A 24,799-nucleotide genomic window follows, 5' to 3' on the forward strand; every position below is an offset into this window, starting at 1 on the left:
CTCCCGGGTCCCCCCCAAAGGGCGAGGGGGAAAGTGCCCCCACGGGATAGGCCGGGTGTGGGGTCTGCAAAAGCTGACCGACTGCGAAAGCCCCCCGTGGGCAGAGAAGGGGAGTGGGCTGCTCCGGGCAGGTAGGGCTTTTTCTTGGCCCGCAGGAGAGCTCCGTCCCAAGCGTCTGCCCTGCGCCTTTTGGGAGGGGCTCACGACGGCAGACCCTTCCCAGTTGCAGCCTTCCTCCGGGGGTGGCTAGGATCGGGCCTGCCAGTCGCGTGACCCCTTGTGGGTGAACGCTGCTTTCGCTCCTTGAGGATGCCTGGGGTTGCCACCAGATTTTCTGGGAATTTGCTTTAGTTTTCAGTGAACAAGTGCCTAGTCCTCATGAATATGGGGGATAAACGTAGTGACCCTTCTCTCCCCGGTGCCTCAGAATTGCCTTGTCTTTCTTTGAACATTCATATACAGTGTGCAGCAGATGCTTTATTTTTCAGTTTCTGTTCCATCCAGATTTTAGAGTTGGGCTGAATTAAAACCAAAGCAAAGGAATATTGGCTCTCAAAGGGATGCCAGGTTTTAGACTGGGGTTTCATTGGAGGCTTGAGGGGGCAGCGCTGAGGGGCTGTTGCTGGGGGACCCCTGGGGGAAAGGGAGCCAGGAGGGCCTGTTCTTCTCCCAGGGGATTCACGAGCACCGTGGCCTCTGCACGTAGCCCGGGCAGGTAGACCAAGGGGGCAGCTTGCCAAAGCTGGTGAGTATCAGTGCTGAGTGAGGATTTGAATCTGGGTCCTTTAATAAAAGAAGCCTTGACTGTGGCTGTCACCAGTTCCACTGGCCTGAGGCACCATACAGCTCCTGCGACCCTTTATGAGCCGAAAGAGAAGGTTGGCACCCCCACGCTCGATCCTCTGCACAAGCCGGTCTTTGGAGGTGGGATCGGTGGACAAGACCCACTCTCGGGAGACCAGATCCATCCCCCCAGACTCTCCCTGTCACACACACACACACACACACACACACACACACACACACACACACACACGCCCCGCCTTGCCTCTTCCTCTCTGGGTGAAGAAGAAAGAGGTTCGAGTGAGCAGAGGCTGCCCTGGGCTGCTGCTCGCCTCCTCCCCGCCAGCTGCCGCCAGCTGCCGAGTGGGCGTCTCCTGGGGAGGCCCCCCTGAGCCCTGCCCCTCCCTCTGCCGCAGGGGGAAGGGGGCTGCCTCCGTGTGCTGCAGGCAACCCGAGCGAGCCGTGGCCGAAGGGGACCATCCTTGGATCCTCGGGGGAAGAGGATTCTTTTCAGCGAGATTGGATTTAAATTTGCCTAAATTTATTTATTTATGATTTGATGTGTACAACTGCCCATCTCTGGGCATCTCACGGAAGTTAAAAAATAGCAAATCCAGCAAAAGAAGTTAAAATCAATATACAAACTATCAATAACCACTTGAAATTAAATGAAAGGAAACAAATTTCTCCACTTGCCTCTGGGCTCACAGTTAGTCCATGCCGGGTTAAAAAAATGCGCCGTTGCAATGTTCACCTCCCATGCGATGCTCCAGCAAGTAAGCCGCGCTGTGGCCCAGCGGGAAAGCCTTACGCATGCAGGCCGCTAAGGAGCGGCTTGTGCCAGTCCCTTGCAGCCTGGGCTGGGCCTGGGGTGAGGCTCCGGGCCTGGCAGCCTGAAAGGCTGGGAGCTGCTGGTCCCATGAAGGTGCCTGCCTGAGGCCAAGAGCAGCGGGGGGGGGGGGGGAGGGGGATGGGAACGGCGGCCGCCCTCCCCATCCTCTTGCCGGGCGCGGACTTGGCCGGGGTTGAGCGGGGCCAAGGTTGTCTTTAATCGACTGAGCTTCTCTCCTTCGCCTTCCCTCTCAGCTCAAGGCCGTCCACGAGCAGCTGGCTGCCCTCTCGCAAGCACCGGTGAACAAGCCAAAGAAGAAGAAGGAGAAGAAAGAAAAAGAGAAGAAAAAGAAGGAGAAGGAGAAAGAGAAGCACAAGGCAAAAGTCGAGGAGGAGAAGAAAGCCAAGACGGCCCCACCAGCGAAAGCCCCCCAGCAGAAGAAAGCCCCTGCCAAGAAGGCCAACAGCACACTTCCCGTGAACAGGTAGGCGCTCCGGGACGGGGCTGGGGCCGGGTGGGGCAGGCGGGCAAGGGAGGAGGACCCAGGACCACCCAAAGAAGTTCTGCAGCTGGCCAACACAAAGTGGCAAGTGACCTTGGAGAAGGGGTGCCAAAAGGACGGGGGCATTTCTGGCAAGGCTGCCCGGGGGCCAGCAGGATGAAGAATGCAAGAAGGGTCTGTGGGAGCCCCCCCCCTCTCTCTCTCTCAGGCTGCCAGGCTGGGGAGAGGTTCTAAAGGGGCCTTGCTGGGGGGGGGGGCTCTGAGCTGCAGGCCTTGACCGCTCCCCTCCTGTCCACAGGCAGCCGAAGAAGGCCGGGAAGCAGGCCTCAGCCACCTACGACTCGGAGGAGGAGGAAGAAGGCCTCCCCATGACTTACGACGAGAAGCGCCAGCTCAGCCTGGACATCAACCGCCTGCCGGGGGAGAAGCTGGGCCGGGTGGTGCACATCATCCAGTCGCGAGAGCCCTCCCTCAGGGACTCCAATCCCGACGAGATCGAGATCGATTTTGAAACCTTGAAGCCCACCACCCTGCGGGAACTCGAGAGATACGTCAAGTCTTGCTTGCAGAAAAAACAGCGGAAGCCATTTTGTAAGTGGGATTCCTCGCGCCGTAGAAATGGGGGGGGGGTCTTTCCCGGCTTCCTCTTAAGCAATGGTTCTCAACCTGTGGGTCGGGACCCCATTTGGGGTTGAACGACCATTTCACGGGGGTCGCCAAACAAGACTGTTTGCCATTTTTCCCCCTTTTCTTTGGACACAGCCCTGGCACCCGGTGATGTATAAGGGGTTGGGGGTCACCACAACATGGGGAACTGTATTATGGGGTCGCGGCATTAGGAAGGTTGAGAACCACTGGTCTATAGGCTTACATTCCCGAGGCTCCTGAAGCCTCGGGGGTTCTGCGGCCATTTCAGTTGGACAAGGGGGAAAATCAGAATTATATTTTTCCTAGCCGTGAAACAGTTCATCTATTTACGATTCATAAGGGCCTCTCTGTCCATCGGCAGCAATTCTGGTGTGGGAGAGAGGCCAGCAAAAGAAATGCTGAGTTCAAACGAGCTGGGAAAATCACAGCAAGAGCCCCACTGCCCAGGCTGCTACTTTGGGGGAGCTCCCCCCCCCCCCATACACACCCAGAGCAGGGAAACACACCTGCTCTGAGAATAGGCTGTTCTCTTTGCCTCTCCGCTGGTCTCCGTGTTCAGGCGACTCTTCTGTCTCCACCACCAGCCCCAGGCAGCCCAAACCCTGCCAGGGTTTCCTGTCTGCTGCGGGGTCACGGTCCCCCCCCCCACCGGCCCAGCTGGGAGAGTGCTTTGTGAGAGCGGGTGGTGCTGGGGGATGGTTTACTTTTAACCGCCTGGTGGGTTTCATTTCCCTCTTCCTTGTTGTGCCTCCTTCCGGTGGTGAGTAGTGGGCTTCTGCTTCCCCGCTAATGGGAAGGCTCTTGAGAAGAAGGCAACGTGCAGGAAGAAGAGAAGGTCTTTCTGATTTCTGACTGGCAGCTGCCCCAGAGCCCTCACCGTTCTGATTTGCTTTCCGTGTTGTGTGTTGTTCCAGCCTTCTCAGATAGAGCATGAAACATGAGCTAATTCTGCTTTATTCTAAGGCTGCATTAACAGAACCTTGGAAGTCTGAAGGTACAAGTCACCTGCTGTCTCCTTTTACATCCTGATACTTTAGGGAGGATCCTTTCTAAACTTCCTTCTCTGCCCACTGTGCAGCTGTGGGCTCCCCCTCCTTATCTGATTCTTCCCTAGTCACTCTCCTTCCCCCCCCCCACCCCGGTCATTCCCTCATACCATGATAGTCAGTTGCTCCCATGGTTAAATGATGGGTGAATGCCAGTTTCCTAGATGCAACTGAGCCTTAATCTTTTTCTGAAGGTTGTCCTTAAGAAGAGCAGGAGAGCCCCGGCCTTGGCCCAGAGAGTTCAGCAGGGCTCCTTAAAGACAGATTCCCTGTGGTGGGACCGTACAGAGAGCCTGAAAGGTTAGCCAGAGGAAGTGCAGCTATTTCTCTTGGAGAGTGAAGATGGATAAGCAGGTGGCCGCAATGCTTGTGCAGGGCTTGTGTTCCTATCTTTGCAGCAAGGGCCAGGGTTAGGGCGTTGCTTGGGAAAGAAGCCCAGGAGCGCAGAGGGCCAGAGTAGGGAATTGGCCTGCTAAGGAAGGGGAGAGATTTCAGACTTAAAGAAGGAAAGTGCTACAGCAGGAACTTCAGAGGAAGCCAATCTTTCTCCATCAGGAAAATTAAGCAGACGAGCCCAGCGCAGGAGGCAGAAAAGAGATTCTGCACCGCCAGAGCTCAGGAGCAGCAGCTTCCAGTTTGCCACAGGAGGCAGCCCCGCTGGAAAAGGGGGAAAAAAGAGGGCAGAGGGATGGGATCCTGAAGAGATCCTGAAGAGAGAGGCACGCAGCCTCTCCCCCTGCAAAGCAGCAAAGCCGGTCAGGCCGAAGCTGGGACCAGGGATGGGGCCGGACATCCCTCAGGCCTTAGCAGTGCCCTGACCATCATTGCTTCCTGCTGGAGCAGGTGGATTTGGTGAGACCAGCTGCAGCGGCTGCACCCTGAAGATCTAGGAAGCAGCTAAGAGCCTGGGGCCCCAGTGGGATTCTGGCCCACCCTTTTCCTTCAACCATGAAAGAGGACTTGGAAGAGAAAAGGTGACCGTGGGGCGAATGATTGATTGGCTATTCTGGGACACACACCCCTCCCCCATGGATTATAGACTGCCGGCCCAAGGACAGCTGTATCTGGCAAGGACTAAAGCAGGCCCGTCGGACTGGGGGACGGAGACCCTGACGTGAGAACCTCCAAGGAGAGCCTGTCTTGTCCAGCAGAAGATGGCAGGGTTGGTATAATCAGGTTTCTGGGGCCCCTCAGTGGAAGCTCAGGAGCTGCGTGGGCTCCTGGGAGACCCCCCCTCGCCTGTCGGTGCAGAGGGGGAGGCCCTGAGGAGACCCAGGCCCACCTCAGCCCCACCATCTCCCTGGGACCCTTTGGCCCAATCGCCGCGCCTCCCTCCGCCTCACCTCACAGGCTGCTGCTGAGGGAGCACTCGGCCCTGCCTTGAGCTCCGGAAGGCGGGACACAAGTCCGCAAAGGAGCAAATAAATACCGTCAGTCCTCGACTCACGACCACAATTGAGCCCGACATTTCTGTTGCTAAGGAAGACAGTTGTTGAGTTTTGCCCCATTTTATGACCTTTTTTGCCACTGTTGTTAAACAAATAACTGCATCCGTTAAGTGAATCTTGTGGTCATTAAGTGAATCTGGCTCCCCATTGACTTGGCTTGCCAGAAGGTCTCCAAAGAAGAGCATGTGACCCCGGGACGCTGCACCCGTCATAAATAGGAACCAGTTGGCAAGTGCCCAAATTTTGTTCATGTGATCCATGGGGATGCTGCAACGGTCATAAGTCTGAAAAGCAGTCACAATTCTCTTTTTTCAATGCCGTTGTAACTTAGAACAGTCACTAAACAAATGGTTGTAATTCGAGGACTTCCTGTAAAGACGAGATTAGGGAGAGAGAGCGTGAATTCATAGTATCAGAAGGAAAATGCAATTGTTTAACAGACGAGCACTTAATGGAGTGAGCAGAGGAATACTCTGAGTAAATGATACTCTCCATAAATAATAAAGGAATTTGGCTGTAGCAGCTGAAGGACACATTTGTTTAATAGGCCCAGCAGAGAAAGAAGGGGAGGAAGTCCCACGGGGTGATCAAAATATGCCCTCCTCAGAAATCCAGCGTGGTGAAGCTGTTGAAACTATTTGGATTAAAGCAGACGGGGGAAGAGGGGAAAGCAGTGCTCCTGGCGGTGTCCACCCTACTGATCCAATCAAGGAGAAGAGGTGGACCTGGAAGGAAGGCCCAAGCTGAAGTCCACCAACGGAAGACAGGCGGCATCTCCACCATTCTGAATCCATGGGTGCTTCACATCAACAAATCCTGAGGCTGGCATCATGGCCCTCTTGCACTTTGTCCTGGCAGACTTAGAAGTCCACAGACACATCCGTCGGCCGGGCATCTGCTGGCTCAAGAATTTGCCTATCCTGGTAACGAGACATTTGGAAACGAACCCACAAGCTTGGAGAATGAACCTCCACCTCATGTACTTGCTCTCTTAAGTTGAGAGAGAGATTTACACACACGAGTTCCCAGAGAGTGCTACCCATTTCTACCGCTGGTGGGGCTTGGATAGCATTCAGGGTCTCCAAAAGGTCAACTGGGGCATGCAGTCATCAAGATCTCAGTGTCTGTCTAGGTTACCCCCAAATCCAGTGATTGCTGGCTTTCTTAAATTCAAGAGAGAGGACCATCCATCCTGTTGACCCTTCTGAGATTTAACTACCTGGGTGGCCCGTTCCAAAAGCTGCTCTCCCCTTTGATTTGCCGTCGAGCCTGAGTGTTCAGGGGTGTCCCAAGGGTCCTGTGGTGGCCTCCTGGAAATGGGGAGCTGAGCCTTGGGTCCCTGAACCAGGGCTTGAAATGGTCCTTCAACGGGTGTCCAAGTGAGCGTGTCTGGAAGTCCTCTCCCCCAATCCTGGGCCCTGCCAGTGCTGGCACCTGGAGCAAGCAGGTACCCTGCTTAAGGACGCTGGAGTTGCAGAGAACGCCAACATGGCAGAGACATCCTGGAGCTCAAGTGGTCAGACAAGCACTTGCCGCTTTTTCCTCTCTCTGCACACCTCCTTCAACCATGCCAGGTGCCCCTTGGGGAGTGGAGGCACAGCTGGACTTCTGAAGAGAGGATCCAGGGCCTTGCCGGTCCTCTTCTCACCCTAGGAGACGGTTTCGGCAACGAGGGCATTTCCTCGGCCACAGCAAAGTGACGGCAGGGCCTTCTTGGACGAGGCACGCGTTCAGAGGTTTGGGGCAAGGGCCAGAAGAAGAGGCTGCTGGGGCACCCAAAAGGAGAAAGAAGAGGGCAGCAGAGCGCTGGACATCTGCACACAGACGTCCACACATAAGGCTGAAATGACCCCAAGCATTCCTGGTCAGTTATCAGCCAGCCGGTTAGCACCAGTGAAGGAGACCCCTGGTGCTGTGCCTGCCTCTCTGCTGGCTAAGCGTGGGAAGGAAGTAAAGTGTGTTCGACAATCAGTAGGAATGTAGATTGTCGTACACACTTCATTTCCTTCATATATCACTGTTCTGCTCTCATGCTCGTTGTCAGGGCCCACTTGGATATCTCATCCCAAGAACCAACTATCAAGTCTGAGTTTGTTCAACACATTCTGTGATTCAGCTTGGGCTTCTTGAGCGTTCCCTTTCTCCACACATCAACAGACCCTGTGGCCCTGAAGCCCGGGGGGGTGAGGACCCGCTTGAGAAGAAGGAAGGACCCTCTCCGTGGCAGGAGGAGAGCAGCTGCCGCCCGGATGTTGGGGAAATTTCTTTCCAGGAGGGGCCGATCCTGAGGGAAGGGGGCTTCCCTTTTTGCTGGATGGGTTCCATGGGGAGAGGGGGGTTCTGTAATTTGTATTCTTTTGTCGAGGGGGTGGCCCTCCCCATTAACTCCCGTGGAAGGAGGGGGGGGGTCGGATTCCAGCCCCTCCTGATCTCCTGCTGGCCGCTCGGGCTGGGCCTCTGAAAGACCCCGGGAAGGCCTGGGGAGCCTGAGGGGCTTCTGGCGAATGGTCCCTGCCCTGAGCTGGTCCCCCACCCTTTGTGGTATGCCCCCCCCCTTCGGAGGCCTCCCGTCTCCCTCGTGGCCCTGGCCTTGTCCCGGGGGGCAGCTGAGCCCTGGCCGTCTGGACCACGGTCCGGAATCGCCTTCAGCCCAGCGCCTCATGCAGCGCCTGTAGCGGGTGAGCCTTCCCTCCGATGCAGGGCCATCCCGGTTCTTGCCTCCCCGGGAGATTGGGATCCGGGCTCTCCTCCCGTCTGAGCCCTCCCGCTTTCCTCCCCACAGCCGCGAGTGGGAAGAAGCAGGCGGCCAAGTCCAAGGAGGAGATGGCTCAGGAGAAGAAGAAGGAGCTGGAGAAGCGCCTGCAGGACGTGAGCGGGCAGCTGAGCAACAACAAGAAGCCAGCCAAGAAAGGTGAGCGGGGGCCGCCTCCACCCTTCATCTCTGCTCCAGCGCCAGGGCAGGCAAGGCTCTGGGCCCCAGGCCCCTCCCCGGGAAGGCCAGTGCTGGGCGCTCTGGAGCAGGGCTTTCCAGCCGGCTCCCGCAAGAGGCAGAAGGGCCCCAGGCAGCTCTAACCCCCCGCTAGAGGGTTTATATTGTTAGACTTCCATTTCCTCCATCTTGCTATCAAAATAGGGCATACCTATGGAACCCAACCTCTGGGGAGGGACGAGTGGTCCAGCTGGAGGTCCAGGCAGGTCGAGTTCCTTGACTCGACCTGCCTGGCATCTCGGGGTCTCCAAAGAGGCCGAAGCAGCCTTGCCATGGCCAGCCCTGCTAGGCAGTACTGACTGCCCGGTGGTTCCCCAAAGAGCCGCAGGGCCTGGGGGGTGGCAGCAGGAGCGCCAGGATGTCTCCCTGGGCATGGGGCAGAGAGGTCAAGGAGGGCCCTGCTAAAGCTGCGAGCAGGCCAACACTGCGGACAGCAGAGGCACCCAGCCTTTCACATCAAAGGGGGGGGAGACAGAGGGTCCCACCCGAGGTGTCTCCAGGGAGAAGCTCTGGGCCAGCAGAGCGGGGGCAAAGATGCAGGGATTCTGAAGGGCTGCGGGGGGGGGGCTGCGTTCTTCTGATGTTTTGGGGCAAACTCCGGTCCCTCTCCTCCACCTGTCTCCAGTGGGAAAGAGTTGGCCACCTTCCTGGTTCATCTCCCGATTCCCCCCAGTCTCACATCCCCGTCTCCTCCACCCTCTTCCCTGAGTCTCACGTGGCAGCCACATCCTGGCTGTTTCACTGTTTCTCAGCGTCTTGGTGGACCTATAAGCTACATTGTGGAGAAACACCCCGCCCCCAATCCTAGCACATTGTGTTAGCCATTGGCAGGGCTGGTCTGAGCTGCCACTTGGATATAACTGATTAATCTGCTGGGGGGGGGGGAACGGTGGGAGAGAAGACTTGAGTTTCAAAAATGTGTTAAAACATGAAGCTGCCTCAAAGTTGGGCTATGACTTGCAACAGCAACTCTTAGGTTTCCCAGCCCTGGGATCTCTTGGTGGTCTCCTGAGCAGAGCCAGCTTTTTCAAGCATCAACCAGGACCCCCCCCCCTCCCCAAGGCCAGACTCCCAGGCTGCTTTCTGTAGGGGCTTTGAGCTGAAGCAGGGAAGCCCCCTCCCCAGGGACAGACGGACAGGTATCTCAGGCCTGAGACCTGGGAGGGGAGCAGGCCAAAGCCCGGGGGGGGGGGGGGCAAGCAGCTGGGGCTCAGCTGACCGCTCACCTCTGCTCCTTTTTTTCCTGCTTGCTAGAAAAATCCGGCTCCTCGGCGCCATCCGGTGGCCCGTCTCACCTCAGCAGCAGCAGCAGCTCCGAGTCGGGGAGCAGCAGCTCCAGCGGCTCCAGTTCCGACAGCAGCGACTCAGAATGACCAGGGGGACTCTTGGCCCGTCCGGACTGGAATCTCCGTCCCCCCGTTTTATTTTTCTAACGGTTCCTCTCTTCCGTCGTGACCAAGTCTGCGTTTTCCACTCTTTGGCAGCCATTTTAAAGGACTCCATGTTACAGAACGATCCCTCCTCGGAAGAGTTTCCTCCTCCTGCTTTTATTAGGTCAAACGCCCGACTAGACTTGGTGACAAACAGTTTGCATCACTTAAAGTCTCTAAACCCTTTTTTAGCCCGAAATGCTGAAGGAAGGAAGAACTCGACAGAGACTCTATTACCCCCCCCCCCCCGCCTGCACCATGGCCGAAGCCCGGAGGGGGAGCGATTCTGCCCTTTCTGGCAGGCTCCTTTGGCCAGGCCAGAGAGCCGATTCTCCTGGAAGGCGATGGGGGGGGGGATTTTGGAGGGGGGAGCAACCTCAGTGAACGGTACTGCAGTGGGAGGAGGCCAGTGCGGCAAGGCCGGCCGGTCGGCCATGTTCTAATCTGCTGGTCTGCTGACTCCCCCCGCCCCCCACCAGGCAGCCACCTCCCCTTCTCCACTGGGATGAAGATCCTGATCTTTTTTTATAGATAAGAGGGAAAAAGCTCATGTACTGTGGATTGTTTTTTAAAGCGTACCTTTTTAGATATTTCTTTTACCTTTTTTAATCAATATATAGATTCATGCTCTGGTTGTGAAAAACTCGTCAGAGGTGGCTGCCCTGTTGAGGGCAGTGGACGCGACCAGGGCCCAGCAAGCGGTTGCCCAGCCTTGGGTCTGCCTGTGCAGGACGGCATCGCCCACCACCCTCTGGGGGGCAGGAGGGCCGTGCGGCCTGGCTCCTTGGCCATTGGGCAGAGGGAGCCTGCGGAGCCCCATTGCTCGGGATCTCCCCGCAGCCTGGGCGTCCGTTCTCATCCTGGCATTGGAAGGGCGGGGGGTCCCTCGCTCTGTCCCCCTCCAAGCAGCAGGGGCTGCCAGATCCAGGGCAAGGCGCCCCCGACAGCAGGCAGTCCGAGGTGGTGCCCTGGCTGAACTGCGGGCCGGGCTCCGTCCTTGCCAGGAGAACACGTGTGTTGTGCGAGTGCAGGTTTCCAAATAATCAAAACGTTTACCTCAAGGTACGGTGGGAGAATATGCTTTGGGGAAGGGGAGGGTGGGCAAACAATGTTTTTGTAAGGATCATCCATTTTTTAGGAGCTATTTTGTTTCTCCAGCCTGCCCTGGAGACCTGCACTTTGCACACGACACACCCGGAACTGAGTATCTTTTTCATGTACATAGAAATACTTTATTTATTAACTCCAGTGGTCACTTAAAAATGAATCCTGCGTTTTGAAGAGCAGCAGACAAAATGTAGGTTTGTGTTGTTTTTAAAACTAAGCTCTGAAAGAAAATTGGGAATCCTTTTAATTTAAACGTATCTGACTTTTTAACCAACAGGTGCTATGGACCTTTGATAGTTTCCTGTTCTGGTGCTTATTCCTTGTACGTGGATTCAGTTTGGGGGAATGGGATCGTTTGGGATTCTTTGGGTTTCTTTTTGTATAGACTTTGGACTTACAGGTATTGGTAACTTCCAGATAAAGCATGTTTTATTTGTATATTCCTAGTCTTCTCCCACGTCCGTCTTTTTCTCTGTATCTTGTTTTAAAGTAGAACAGTTTGGAAAAAAAAATAAAGCAACAAAGACCCATTTAAGAGCAGATGCCACTTCTGTACTTGACACCGTAACAGGCCTGGGGACAGAAGTGCGTGCAGTTATTCTTTATTGACTGATGCAATTTGAAAGTCATGTCTCTGGCTGCAAAGTCCAGTTGAAAGGGAAAGGTGCTTAACATTGTCCGCTGCACCTTTAAAATTCAGTCCTCCTGGGTCCTCACTGGCATCACATTTGGGGCCTCGCAGAGACTGACCACTGTTTACCAAAGGTCAAATACGCCCAAAGAGCAGCTTCTGAGGTTGGCCAGAGAAGGCCGGCTGCTTCCCAGAACTGGAGGGATTCCAGCTTGGTTCTCCCATCGGATGCTGAGCTGTACAGTTAGACGCAGAGCAGAGCAAAGGCTGGTTTCTGAGAATCATCGCTGTGTCTGCACCAGTGCCAAGGAAACACGTCTGGAAAGCCCAGAACGTGGAAATAGTCCTCGGATGGGGCTCCTGGACAGCCCTGTCGACCACGTCGCCTGGAGCAGAGTTTGGCCACCTGCCTTCATCATTGGGACCAAAGGCTCTAGGTTTTGGTCTGCTTTTCTGTGCAAGTCAGGTTTCCCCCAGCTGGTCGGTACGAACATGGCCTCTATGCCCAGCTGGCCTCCTTGCCGTGTGCCTGCAGTCTTGAGCTAGGCAAAAGCCTGCTTGAGATTTGGACCAGCAGCCCACGGATCGGACAATGGCGCAAGCTGTGGCCAAAGCCAAGAATGTGGAGATGTTGCTACTGAAACCCGTGGAGGAATCCTGGCAGGCCTTGGCCTGAGCAGGCCCCAAGTCTTCAGGCCAGATTTCAGCAAGAGAACTCTGCCCGTACCCTCCAATTGTCCACCCCCAGCCAAGAAGCTGGCCTGGCCTGCAAGGAGCACAAGGGGGGTCACAGCAGCCATACCAGCAGCCAAGAGGCAGGCCCAGAGCGAGCGCTGCCATGCTGGTCCCCAGAAGGAAGCTGGGGAGGCCGCTCTGGAATAGCTCCATCCTGCCCAGTAGGGGAAGCCAGAGAAGAGCCCCCGAGTTGCGCAAAATCTGCACATACCCCAAGAAGCAACATTACCCAGCTTGCCCTGGGTTCAAAACAAACTTCAGGGCACGGCTTTGGGGTCCAGGGTTGGGTCCAGATTCGACTGGTGGTCCAAGAGGGAACTCCTGTGTGGAGTCCAGCCTTCCCCAACCCCCGAGTTTGCAGAAAAGGGGCTAAATTTCCATCTCTGCTTCACCCAATCTGTGTGGACTACAGCTCCAGTCAGCCACAGCCAGCACATTAGGGATGTGGGGAAGGGCCTAGAGCAGTGTTTCTCAACCTTGACAATTTTAAGGCATGTGAACGTCAACTCCCAGAATTCCACAGCCAGCATTGCTGGCTGTGGAATTCTGGGAGTTGAAGTCCACATGCCTTAAAATTGTCAAGGTTGAGAACCACTGGCCTAGAGAGAATGCCTCTGCCCCTCCTCCTTTTCTCCCCCTCCCAATTTCCTGGAAAGGCCCAGATGCAAGAGGGGGGGGGGCTGGGAATCCTTTCAGGGGGCTCTTTGCTTGTAAAGCTGGGGAGGGACCTGGACTGCTACCCCACAGGGCTCCCCTCCTTCCTTCCAGCACCTCTGCCCTTGGCTCACCCTTAGCCTTGGTGGTCCATCGGGAAAGAAACTCCCCGGCAGAACCTGCCTCTGCCTGGAGCCGCACAGCCACCTCGGAAGACCGCCAGGGGCAGGTCAGGAGCCACAAGCTGTCAGCGGGTGGAACGGCCCGCCACTTGAAGCAGGGGCCAAAGGCGTGAAGAGTCGTCGAGATGGCTCCGAGATGCTGCACGCCGCTCTGGGTCCGGGAGCCGGAGCGCGAAGCCGGCGCTGCAGAGACCCCGAGCGGCGGGGTCACATCAGGGCGCAGAAGCGGGACTGGCCCGCGTCGCGGAGGCCCTCCGGCTTGTTCCTGTCCCGCACCAGGACGGCCTGGTTGCCGAACTGCGAGTACCAGGCGCTGCGGCTGCGGCTCAGGTAGGTGGCGGGCGGCGGGCGGGCCTCCAGCTGCTGCTGCTGCTGCTGCCAGATGAGCAGCGAGGCGTCCCGGTAGCGCAGGCGGGCGAAAGCCTCGGACAGCGCCTTCTCGGCCAGCGGGGGCCTGGCCGACATCGCCCTCGGCCGGCGCCGCTCTCTTGGGCCGGGCGGGGAGCCCCAAGACGGGGACGGGAACGCGCGGCGAGCCGCCTGGAAGGGAGGGGAAAGAGGGGACGGGGTGGCGGAGCGTCCCGGAGCTCCGACCGGCAGCGCCTCCCCCTGCGGCCCACCCAGCCTCGCACAGCCGGAGCAGCCCCGTCGGCAAAGCCGCGGCCAGCCGGCCCGAGAGCGTCTCCGACCCCCGCCCTACCTGGGGTCTCCGGCAAGCGGCGGCGGGCGGCAACGCGCCGGCCGGCCCGGCTGCCCCCTGCCCTCCTCCTCCTGCGGCGTCGGCGCGTCTCCTCGCTACGCGGGGGCGGAGAGGGCCGGGGGCGCGTCAGTGGGCGGAACTCCGGCCGTTGCCGCCCCGGCCAGGCCACTGGAAGCGCGCGGAAGTGGAGGCGGGTGTTCCCGGCTCTGCGCCCCGCGGCGTCTCCGCGGGCGGCTTGGGAAGGAGGCCGGTTTTCCTTTCATCAATCCGAATAGAGCTGGAAGGACTTTGGAGGTTCTTCTAGTCCAGGGCTTTTCGCCCTTTTAGGATATGGCAACATCCGAGGACCACCAGTCGCCTAGCCAGGGGTCAAAAACTTCATGACCCAAAAAAAAAGGAAAAAAGTGATGAAGTACAGGTAGTCCTCGACTTACAACAGTTTGCTTAGTGACTGTTCGATGGCACTGAAAAAAGTGCCCCCCAAGCCACAGCCGAGCAAGACACTTCCTCCTCTCCGAGGTTTCCATTGTTTTGAGCATTTCTATTGAGGATTGGCAGTGGGGGGGGCGGTGGGGGGTGTTTGGTTTCTTCCCCCCCCCTCCGTCTGCTGGGTGGTTGCAGCAGGTTTTGGTCACTTCACATGACCCTGAGACACTGTCATAAATATGAATCAGTTGTCAAGATCTGAATGTAAATCACAAGACCCTGGAGATGTTGCAACATTCCAGCTGATTGGTGCTTCTTCAGGGCTCAGCAGAAGCACCAGGATCAGCGCTGAGCTCCAGCTGGAGCCTGGCGCTGATCCTGGTGCTTCCACTGAGCCCTGACAGCCCCGAAGAAGCGCCAATCAGCTGGAAAGCAGCACTGATCCTGGCGCTTCCGCTGAGCCCTGACAGCCCTGCAGCTCCAGCCGTCTCTCGCTCAGGCTTGTGCGATGCTGCCACCAGTTCAGCTCATTCCCCTCCCCCGCTACCACTTTTCTAGGATGGTTGCGTACCACCTGCCAGGTGCCAATGGACCACAGGGGGTATCCGTACCAGTGGTTGAAAAGCCCTGGTCTAGTCCAGCCCTCCTGCTCAAGCAGGAGACCCTGTACCATTCCAAACAAGCGGCTGTCCAGTCTCTTCTTAAAAACCTCCAGCAATGGAGCGCCCAGAATTTCTGGTGGCAAGCTGTTCCACTGGTTAATTGTCCTCACTGTCAGGAAGTTTCTCCTTAATTCCAGGGTTGCTTCTCTCTTTGGTCAATTTCCAACCATTGTTTCTTGTCCTGCTGTCTGGTGCTTTGATGAATAACGTGACCCCCACTTCTTTGTGGCAACGTCGCAAATACTGGAATACCGCTATCATGTCCTCCCTAGTCCTTTTGTCTAGACTGGCCAAACCCAAATCCTGCAACTGTTCTTCATATGTTTTAGTCTCCAGGCCTTTAATCATCTTAGTTGCTCTTTTCTGCACTTTTTCAACATCTTTTTCGTAACATGGTGACCAAAACTGGATACAGTATTCCAGATGTGGCCTGATATACTGCTTTATAAAGCAGTACTAATACTTCACGTGATTTTGATTCTATGCCTCTATTCATACATCCAAGGATTGTATTAGCTTTTTTTGGCTGCTGCTGCACACTGCTGGCTCATGTTTAAGTGATTGTCCACTAGGACTCCAAGGTCCCTCTCACAGTTATTGTTTTTGAGCCAGGTTTTGCCTAATCTCTACTTGTACTTTTGGTTTTTCCTGCCAAGGTGTAAAACCTTGCTTTTCTCCACATTAAATATCATTTTGTTGGATAGGGGCCATTGTTCAAATCTGTCAAGATCTTTTTGGATCCTGAGCTTGCCTTCTGGGATGTTGGCTATTCCTGCCAGTTTGGTGTCATCTGCAAATGTGATGAGATCCCCTTCAAGTCCCTCATCTAAGTCATTGATGAAGATATTGAAGAGTCCTGGGCCTAAGATGGAACCTTATGGTACCCCACTCTATGTAGAAAGGCAATGCCAAAGACTGTTCAAACTGTCACACCATTGCACTCATTTCACATGCAAGTAAAGTTATGCTTAAAATCCTACAAAGCTAGACTCCAGCAGTATGTGGATCGAGAACTACCAGAAGTACAGGCAGGATTTCAAAGAAGCAGAGGAACTAGAGATCAAATTGCCAACATATGCTGGATCGTGGAGAAAGCTAGGGAGTTCCAGAAAAACATCTACTTCTGCTTCATTGACTGCGCTAAAGCCTTTCATTGTGTGGATCACAACAAATTGTGGCAAGTTCTTAAAGAGATGGGAGTACCAGACCATCTCATTTGTCTCTTGAAAAACCTATATGCGGTCAAGAAGCAACAGTGAGAACTGGACATGGAACCACTGTTTGGTTCAAAATTGGGAAAGGAATCCGGCAAGGCTGTATTCTGTCGCCCTGCCTATTTAACTTATATGCAGAGCACATCATGAGAAAGGCAGGGCTAGATGAATCAAAAGTTGGAATTAAGATTGCCGGGAGAAATATCAACAACCTAAGATATGCAGATGATACCACGCTAATGGCAGAAAGTGAAGAGGAACTAAAGAGCCTCTTGATGCGGGTGAAGAAGGAGAGTGAAAAAGTTGGCTTGAAACTCAACATTAAGAAAACCAAAATCATGGCATCCGGCCCTCTCAATTCCTGGCAAATAGATGGGGAAGAAATGGAGGTAGTGACAGATTTTATTTTCCTGGGCTCCAAGATCACCGCAGATGGGGACTGCAGCCAAGAAATTAAAAGACGCTTGCTCCTGGGGAGGAAAGCTATGGCAAATCTGGACAGCATACTAAAAAGCAGAGACATCACCCTGCCAACAAAAGTGCGTATAGTCCAGGCCATGGTTTTCAATGTATGGCTGTGAAAGTTGGACCATAAAAAAAGGCTGAGTGCAAAAGAATGGAGGCCTTTGAACTATGGTGCTGGAGAAGACTCCTGCGAGTCCCTTGGACTGCAAGGCAATCCAACCGGTCGGTCCTAGAGGAGATCAACCCTGACTGCTCTTTAGAAGGCCAGATCCTGAAGTTGAAACTCAGGTACTTTGGCCACCTAATGAGAAGGAAGGACTCACTGGAGAAGAGCCTGATGCTGGGAAAGATCAAGGACAACAGAAGAAGGGGACGACAGAGAATGAGGGGGCTGGGTGGAGTCACTGAAGCAGTAGGCATGAGCTTAAATGGACTCCAGAAGATGGTAGAGGACAGGAAGGCCTGGAGGAACGTTGCCCGTGGGGTCGCGATGGGTCGGACACGACTTCGAAACTAACAACAACAACAACAAAAGTACCATTAAGGACTACTTGTTGAGTATGGTTTGTTAGTTACAAGTCCATCTGGTGGTGATGCTATCTACCCCACATTTTTCTAGCTTACCAAGAAGTAGGTTATGGTCTACTTTGTCAAATGCCTTGCTGAATTGCTTGAGCTCAGTTGTGTGGCATTCAAACAATAATGTTGTTGTAATAAAGCAATAATCTGGAAATGGAAAAAAGCAGATAACAGCCACATAAAACACCACGATTCTATATATTTGCAAATTAACGTAGCTCATGTTGTTAACCACATATTAACCCTTGGCCAGGTGGGCTCCTGTTGTCTGCTTCTTCCTCTGTGTGAACAAGCTGCCAATTCGGAGGCCGATTGTGACCATTTCCTGGCACCCGCCTTCTACCTGGGACGGGACGGGCCTTTTCCTTTCCCAAGAATACATTTTTGCAGGAATCTGAGCATGGAAGAGCCAGAATGCTTCATAAATAGATACACTGTAAATGTTGGGAATATGATTTAACAACATATACTACTAACCTCTTTAAATCATAACTTTCTTACTAAAACCATATTGACAATGTTAAGAATATTCAAGCGGTGTAGAATAGGGAGAGGATCAAATGGTTCATATTAAGGTACCTTCAGATTTCTGGCTCTCCGGCCTAGAAAGGTAGATAACCCACCCCTTTTAAGACCAGCCTGAAAATGCATTTTTTCGCGAATTAGTTTCATCTTAACTTTTACTTACTTATTTTATGTATCACCACAGCATACTGCCCTTGGTGATTTATAACAATAACCAGGGCTTTTTTTTCTCAGAGAACGCCCAGAACTAAGGTGACCCACCGTTCTCCTTTAGGGAGGACAGTCCTCCTTTTGTAAGTTCTGTCCTCCCTCCAAAAGTGTCCTCCTTCATGTCCTCCTTTTCGATATTTGAAGACTAATCTGCAGGGCTTTTTTTCCCCTCACAGAACGCTCAGACGGGCGTTCCAGCACCTTTTTTTGATGGTTTTTTTTTTCAACTTTTGCATGAACTGTGCTACTCCTGCTTTCAAAAGCCAATAGGAATTGCTGCTGAGCACGCCAAAACACCCGGCCGGCAAATGCAAGTTGTCTGCAGCAAAGGCGAATTGGCAGGAACTTTGCACCCCTCCCTGCTACCCAACTACACCATCTCCTAGTTAGTCCCGAAGATACCTGGAGGAGACTGGAGCAGCGACACCATGGTAAGTTTCTCTTGATCTTCGGCCCTGCTAGGGCAATAATGGCTGCGGGCGCAAGAGGCAGGGGCGGCAGGGCTGCTGCGGGCAGGGGTGTGAGGGGCGGTGGCGGGCGGCTGCTCCCCATGCTGTTGGAGCCACGGAGCCCGCTCTACACAGGGCTGCACAGGGTGGGCGGTGCTGCTGGTGGGGTGGCTGCAGGTGGGATGTGTTGGCGGTGGGCTGCCTCTCAGGGCCGGAGCTGGCGCAGTTGGTGCTTTGGGAGCTGCAGGGCCCGCTCTACACAGGGTAGCGGTGCTGGCAGGGCAGCTGCGGGCAGGGGCGCAGTGGGCAGTTGACCTTCCGTGGGCCAGGCCAGCTGGTGGTCTATCCAATGCTGGACCTGCACTGCCACCACCTCTCCCTGCATGCCTGGCCCACAACACCTGCCTCTGCCGCCCACCCCGTGCAGTACTCATTTAAATAATAATTAATAGGCATGTAAGCATAATTACAATATAAAATTTTATTGTTACAAATGTTTTTATTATGCATTTATCATATTATAGCGTATTCTGTATTATTGTTGCAATGAATAAAATGTTTCTTTTATTTACGATATTTTTTTCTTCAATTTATTTGTGTCCTCCTTTTCCTTGTAAAAAAAGTTGGTCACCTTACCAGAACGGAGTTCTGGCACCTTTTTTGGATGGAACCTTGTAGGGTAGGCAAGGCGGGTTGTATGATGTGTGTGAGTTCCGGCACCTTTTTTTTTTAAAAAAGAAAAAAAGCACTGACAATAACAAAATATAACAGTAAAGGCTTACAGTAAATTAAAGTTAAATTAAGCCAAGAAACAAGCTGAAAATGTGATGCTTCCTCTATAAGCCCTCCAGAATAACTCGGTCTTAACTGATTTTCAGAAGGCTGCCTCGGGAGAATCAGTCCCACCCTTGGGAAGGGCATTCTAGAGGAGAAACACCCACATTTTGACCCCCTTAATTTTCCCCAAACAGGCCCTTACCAGCTCTTTCTCCTGGAGAGGCAGGCGGAATCTGGCTGGGGGAGGCAGAGCTGAAAGTGCCAAGGTGCCATTTCAGGTTTTATAGGTTAAAGCCAGGAAACTCAACTGTGGCCATCTTAAGGCCAGGCTCTGAGGGTCACCTCCATCACCTGGGGCTGAGTGATGGTGCAGGGTGGAGTATCATCTGCAGATTGATGGTTCTTCCTCGGTCTGCATGATTTTTAACAGATGGATCCACGATTTGCTGACCAAGCTACACCCAGCATATCCTCAATGGAACTACATCTACTTGGAGGGAGGCAGGCAGTGGGTCGTTCTGACTTAGGCCCAGGACACCTCAACATCTTCATCAGTGATTTGGACGAGGGGATAGATGGGGAACTCATCAAATTTGCAGTGACACCAGACTGGAGAGAGTAGCCAGACAGGTAGTCCTGAACTTACAACCTTTCATTTAGTGACCATTCAAAGTTACAGAGGCATTGAAAAAAGTGATTTATGATGTTGCAGCATCCCCATGGTCACAGGATCAACATGCAGACACTTGGCAATTGACACATATGATGGTTGCAGTAGCCTGGGGGTTTTCTGACCTGACAAACAAAATCAATGGAAAAGTTGGATTCACTTAACAACTGTGTTAATAACAATTGCAGTGAGTCACTTAACTAATGTGCCAAGAAAAGGTAAATGGGGCAAAACTCACTTTCCAACTGTTTTGTTTAGCAATATAAATTTTAGGCTTAATTGTGATGATAAGTCAAGGACTACCTGAAGATAAGTTTTAGATCCAGAAGGACCCTGGCAGAGTTGAGAGTGCAGTACTGCAGGCCACTTTAGCTGACTGTGTTCAGCAGGTCAGCGGTTCAAATCTCACCGGCTCAAGGTTGACTCAGCCTTCCACCCTTCCGGGGTAGGTAAAATGAGGACCCAGATTGTTGGGGGCAATGTAAATATATATATATACATTGCTTACTGGTGTACGCCGCTTAGAGAGTGCTTGCACTTAAAGCGGTATAGAAGTCTCATAAATAAAATAAATAAATAAAATAAAATAAAATAAATAGTCTCATGCACAGATACAAGAGAAGACTGGTTAGACAATATTGCCCGTGAGAGGAATCTAGGTGTCCTGATGGACCACCACTTAAGTATGTAGCTACCAAAAAAACCAATGCAATCCTGGGGTGCATCCACAGAGGGATAGCATCAAGATTACGAGAAGTGATAATACAGCTCCATAGTAAGGCCACACTTGGAATACAGCGTCCAGTTCTGGTCAACACAATACAAAAAAACAAAAACAAATGCTGAGATCCTAGAAAGAGTGCAGAGAAGAGCAACAAAGATGATTAGGAGTCTGAAGGCTAAAACACATGAAGAACAGTTGAGGAAGATGGGTATCTCTATAACCTATGTAAGAGAAGGATGAGGGGGGACATGATAGCTGTCTGCCAATACTTGAGGGGCTGTCGTAAAGAAGAGGAGATTGACTTGTTCTCCAAAGCACCTGACGACGGGTGGAAGTTTGTTAAAGAGAGATCCAACCTAGAAGTAAGGAGAAATTTTCTCACAGTGAGAACAATTAATCAATGGAAGAGCTTACCTCACGGAATTGTGGGTACCCATCACTGGAAGTTTTCAAAAATAGGCTGGGCAATGATTTGACTGGCTTGATATAAGACCCCTGCCTTGGACAGACTAGAAGACCTTCAAGGTCCCTTTCAGCCCTGTTATTTTATGTTCTACAATTTTAAAAAGTCTAAGCTTTAATCGACTGCTGCTCATTTCATCAGAGCTCTGTAGGCTTTAGATGTATTGCCTGATGAAATGAGCTGCAGCTTGCAAGAACTTAGGCCTTCTAACAAAATTTGCTATTGGAAAAGGTGCTATTAGAGGCAGTTGTTGCCACCACAGACTCACTGGGCTTTTCTCTTACAGACTGCAGGCTAGTTAGCCCCCAAGGACAGATGCTCTCGGATGTCTACTTGGATGCTGAATGAGATGGCAGAAATCTTGCAAGATGATCGAGATGTCTCTGAGCCTGTGAATCCTTGGGGGCTAATGCAAGTTGTAAAATCAAAAGTGCAGAAAAAGAAAAATAAACCTCCCCCTTCATCACCATCACCCCAGCTAGCATAAAAACTAACAACTTATCACTGTCTCTAAAGAAGTGGTTCTCAACCTGTGGGTCGGGACCCCATTTGGGGTCGAACGACCATTTCACGGGGGTCGCCAAACAACGCAGACCGCCATTTTTTCCCCCCTTTTCCTTAGCTGTGCTACTCCCTTTTATTCTATTGGCTTTTGAAAGCCAATAGAATAGACTCTCTTGAATAGAGTCTAATGCTATTGGCTTTCAAAAGCCAATAGGAATTGTCCAGGCTGTCTCTGCCCTGCTGAGCCCGCCAAAAGTCCCGTTCTGCAAACGGTGCTGCACCAGTTGAGTAGTCCTCGACTTACGACCGGTTGAGTAGTCCTCGACTTACGACCGGTTGGGGGTCGTGGCATTAAAAAGGTTGAGAACCACTGCTCTAAAGTCTATAGAGATTCTCAATCATCCAGCTCATGGTTGTCCTAAAGGTGCTTTTGTCATGGTTATGAATGTCAATGCTGCTAACATCGGATGTTCTTGCTTTGACAGCTTTTTCAAGAGGCAACTGGACTTTCTTATTCTTTGAAGAAGCTTCTTCAGCTCTGACTGGATGGTGGAGAATGGAAGGATTTATACTCCTTGCAGACAGCTGTTCATTTGCATTCTTTTAGAGAGTTGTTGAGGCCATTTGGAAGTTTATCTGTGTCCTCAAGGTCACCTGAGTGATGCAAATAGGTGTGGAGCCTTCTTGGAACTGCTGAAAGGACTGTGTTGTAGACTGGAGATAGATGATGTCAGATCCCTCCCCCTCTGTTGAGAAAAGGCTGTTCAGTTTTGACATAGATGGCCTCTTTGACCTCTCTTTCAAACCAGCGGTCCTCTCTGTCCAAAATGTGGCAAGAGCAGAGGGAAGCCTCCAAGGTCCTGCTTTGAAAGAGGAGTCAAAGAGGCTATCTGTGTCCAAACTAAGCAGCCCTCTCTCAACAGAGGGGGAGGGATCCGACATCGTCTATCTCTAGTCTACAACGCAGTTCTTTCAACAGTTCCAAGAAGGCTCCACACCCGTTTGCACTGTTCAGGTGACCCTGGAGAAACAGATAAGCCTCCAAGTGGCCTCAACGACTCTCTAAAAGAATGCAAATGACCAACTGTCTGCAAGGAGTATAAATCCTTTCATTCTCCACCATCCAGTCAGAACTGAAGAAGCTTCTTGGATGAGAAGGGAAACCTCTTCAAAGAAAAACAAGACAGTCCAGTTGCCTCTTGAAAAAGCACCTTTGGGACTGACTCTGAAAGTGAATCCAACTATCTCTTCATTCCTTATCCTCATTGTGTTCTCTACAAGCCAATCTTTAAAATCTTACCTCTCCATCTTAATCAGCAAAAGTCCATTAAGAGTTATCTGAAATAGCAACTATTAAAAAAACTGATATCTGCTGAATCCAATTTGAATCTTTTCATATTTATATATCCCTTTCTATTTAAGCATATCCCTCCCATTTATTCTCTTACAATAAATAAAATCTTTAAAGCATTTATCATATAGTCCTGGCCAGCAAAATACATTAAACATTACCAAAAATGACAACCATTTATATTAAGCTTGATCAAATACAACAATTCTGTATTATTTCTTCTTTCACCCAACAATTTTTAGTTCCTCCAACATCTGCTTTCTTGTACTTATTTATAATTGAGTCTTGTTTAGCCCATTCAGCCCATTACCTTAAAGTAGCCTCGACTTATGATCACAATTGAGCCCAAAATTTATGTTGCTAAGCGAGACATTTGTTAAGTGAGCTTTGCCCCATTTTACAACCTCCCTTGCCAGTTGTTAAATGAATCGCTGCAGTTGTTCGGTTAGTCACATGGTTATTAAGTGACTCTGGCTTCTTCCCCATTGACTTTCCTCGCCAGAAGGTGGCAAGAGGGGATCACGTGACCCCAGGGCACTGCGACCGTTGTGTGACCCAGTGGCCAAGCCTCTTGAGTTTTGATCCTATCACCATGGGGATCTGCAGTGGTCGTTAAGTGTGAAAAGCGGTCATAAGTCACTTTTTTCAGTGCTGTTGTAACTCTGAGTGGTCACTAAACAAACTGTTGTAAGTTGAGGACTGCCTGTGTTTTCTTTGTGTCCTCTGGTGTCCATGGTTTAAAGTCCTTTTATCAGTTGTTTCCAAAGATAAACATAACATTTCTCATGGGAAGGAACAATTTAATTGATTTCAAAGCTAATTTCTTATAGCCAATTTCAGAGTTCTAATTCAAGTCTATCTGAACCCTTAATTTTTTTAAATTAAATTTATATGCTGCCCATCTTGCTATCCACAGCAATTCCGGGCAGCTTAATGAATTTAAAACGTTATAAAATCAGCACTATAATTAACCTTTGCAAAATCTTAAATTTGTATTTTTTTAAAAAAAAATTAATTCAAAAAGACCTCACCCAACAAATATGACGATGTAAAGTTCTAAAAGTTCTCAATTTTTAAAAAGAACTAAGAAAAAAAGTAAGCTTCAAAGTGATTTAATAGCGAAGTATGGTTAAACCATAAGTCCATAAAAAGACTACATTAGTGGCATTGAGCTTGGTAGAATCTTGCAACTCTCAGCCGTTTGCAAAAGACCACAAAAGCACCAGTTTCTGCTGTCTACTCACACAAAAATATCTGTCCGGAGTATGCATGGGTGAACTCAAGATGTCTCTTTTTCCCAGGGATTTTGGTAGCCTGGATCAAGCCTCCAGCTGCTATTTTCAGCTGAAATGTCTTCCACTCCCTGTGGGATATCCGTCTGCCATTCCTCCCTGGAAGCTTCTCCATGCGTTATGGGAATTCAACCAGACCCTTAATATGTTACGTCAACCAGACCAACTGGTTAAATTGTAATAAGGTTTTATCTGGGAGCAGTATGTTATATCAAATCAGCAGTTTTTGGGTGGACAGGCAGCAAAGGCTGTAAAGACCTCCTCCAAAAGTAAACCAGCAATTTTATTTTGTGAACCAGGATTGAAGGTTTCACTCCGTGTTGAGTGACCCGTTCATTGCTGATCCATCCGAATGGCACAGGGAATGTACAGTGCCTAAAGAGATGACAGCATTTCCCCTCCCAGAAGGTGAGCTGCAGAGGAAGCAGCTCTAATGCAGTGGTTCTTAACCTGGGCGATATTGCCCCCCAGGGGGCGATTTCATTTTTCAGGGGGCAATGGAACAAAAAGGGGTGTCAGGAGGGCGAAGGAACAAAAACAGGGCGATATGGAGGCGATGGAGCGAGATGTTTTGGGGACACTTTTGAGACTTTTTCGTACAGTGAATGGCTGTATATCTGTCTTACAAAAACATCAGATCACTCGCTATTAGTGGATTGAATTGTTTTCAAATGTTCCTCCACCTAGCTTCAGTACAGAACGGCGTACATATGTGAATACGCCATCGCTTATCTTCATGTGCGTTGTGCAGCAGCCTCTACCCATACAGTGGCACGTCATTGGCCAGAATATGGGATATAT

At 51.7% G+C, this 24,799-nt stretch overlaps 2 protein-coding genes across 4 annotated transcripts in view; one reads left to right on the forward strand and one right to left on the reverse strand.

The window, feature by feature from the left end:
* BRD3 (bromodomain containing 3) overlaps positions 1–11,315 on the forward strand; it is a 34,280-nt gene extending 22,965 nt beyond the window's left edge. For all 3 annotated transcript variants that reach the window (XM_039348347.1, XM_039348346.1, XM_039348348.1), the window contains 4 exons: positions 1,870–2,099; positions 2,416–2,708; positions 8,042–8,170; positions 9,503–11,315. In XM_039348347.1, the coding sequence (XP_039204281.1) occupies positions 1,870–2,099; positions 2,416–2,708; positions 8,042–8,170; positions 9,503–9,621 (771 nt within the window). In that variant the 3' untranslated portion in view covers positions 9,622–11,315. The remainder of the gene's footprint in view (positions 1–1,869; positions 2,100–2,415; positions 2,709–8,041; positions 8,171–9,502) is intronic.
* A 1,413-nt stretch (positions 11,316–12,728) lies between these two features.
* Positions 12,729–13,776, reverse strand: BRD3OS (BRD3 opposite strand). Its single transcript, XM_039348349.1, has 2 exons — positions 13,688–13,776; positions 12,729–13,527 (listed from the first exon to the last, which is right to left on the reverse strand). Exon 2 carries the CDS (start codon positions 13,450–13,452, stop codon positions 13,195–13,197), a length of 258 nt encoding a protein of 85 aa, XP_039204283.1. The 5' UTR covers positions 13,453–13,527; positions 13,688–13,776; the 3' UTR covers positions 12,729–13,194.
* Between the last annotated feature and the right edge of the window lie 11,023 nt (positions 13,777–24,799).

Source organism: Crotalus tigris, unplaced genomic scaffold (assembly GCF_016545835.1).
Source record: "Crotalus tigris isolate CLP2741 ecotype Arizona unplaced genomic scaffold, ASM1654583v1 scf7180000018142.649072, whole genome shotgun sequence".
In the NCBI taxonomy this organism is placed as follows: Eukaryota; Metazoa; Chordata; class Lepidosauria; order Squamata; family Viperidae; genus Crotalus; species Crotalus tigris.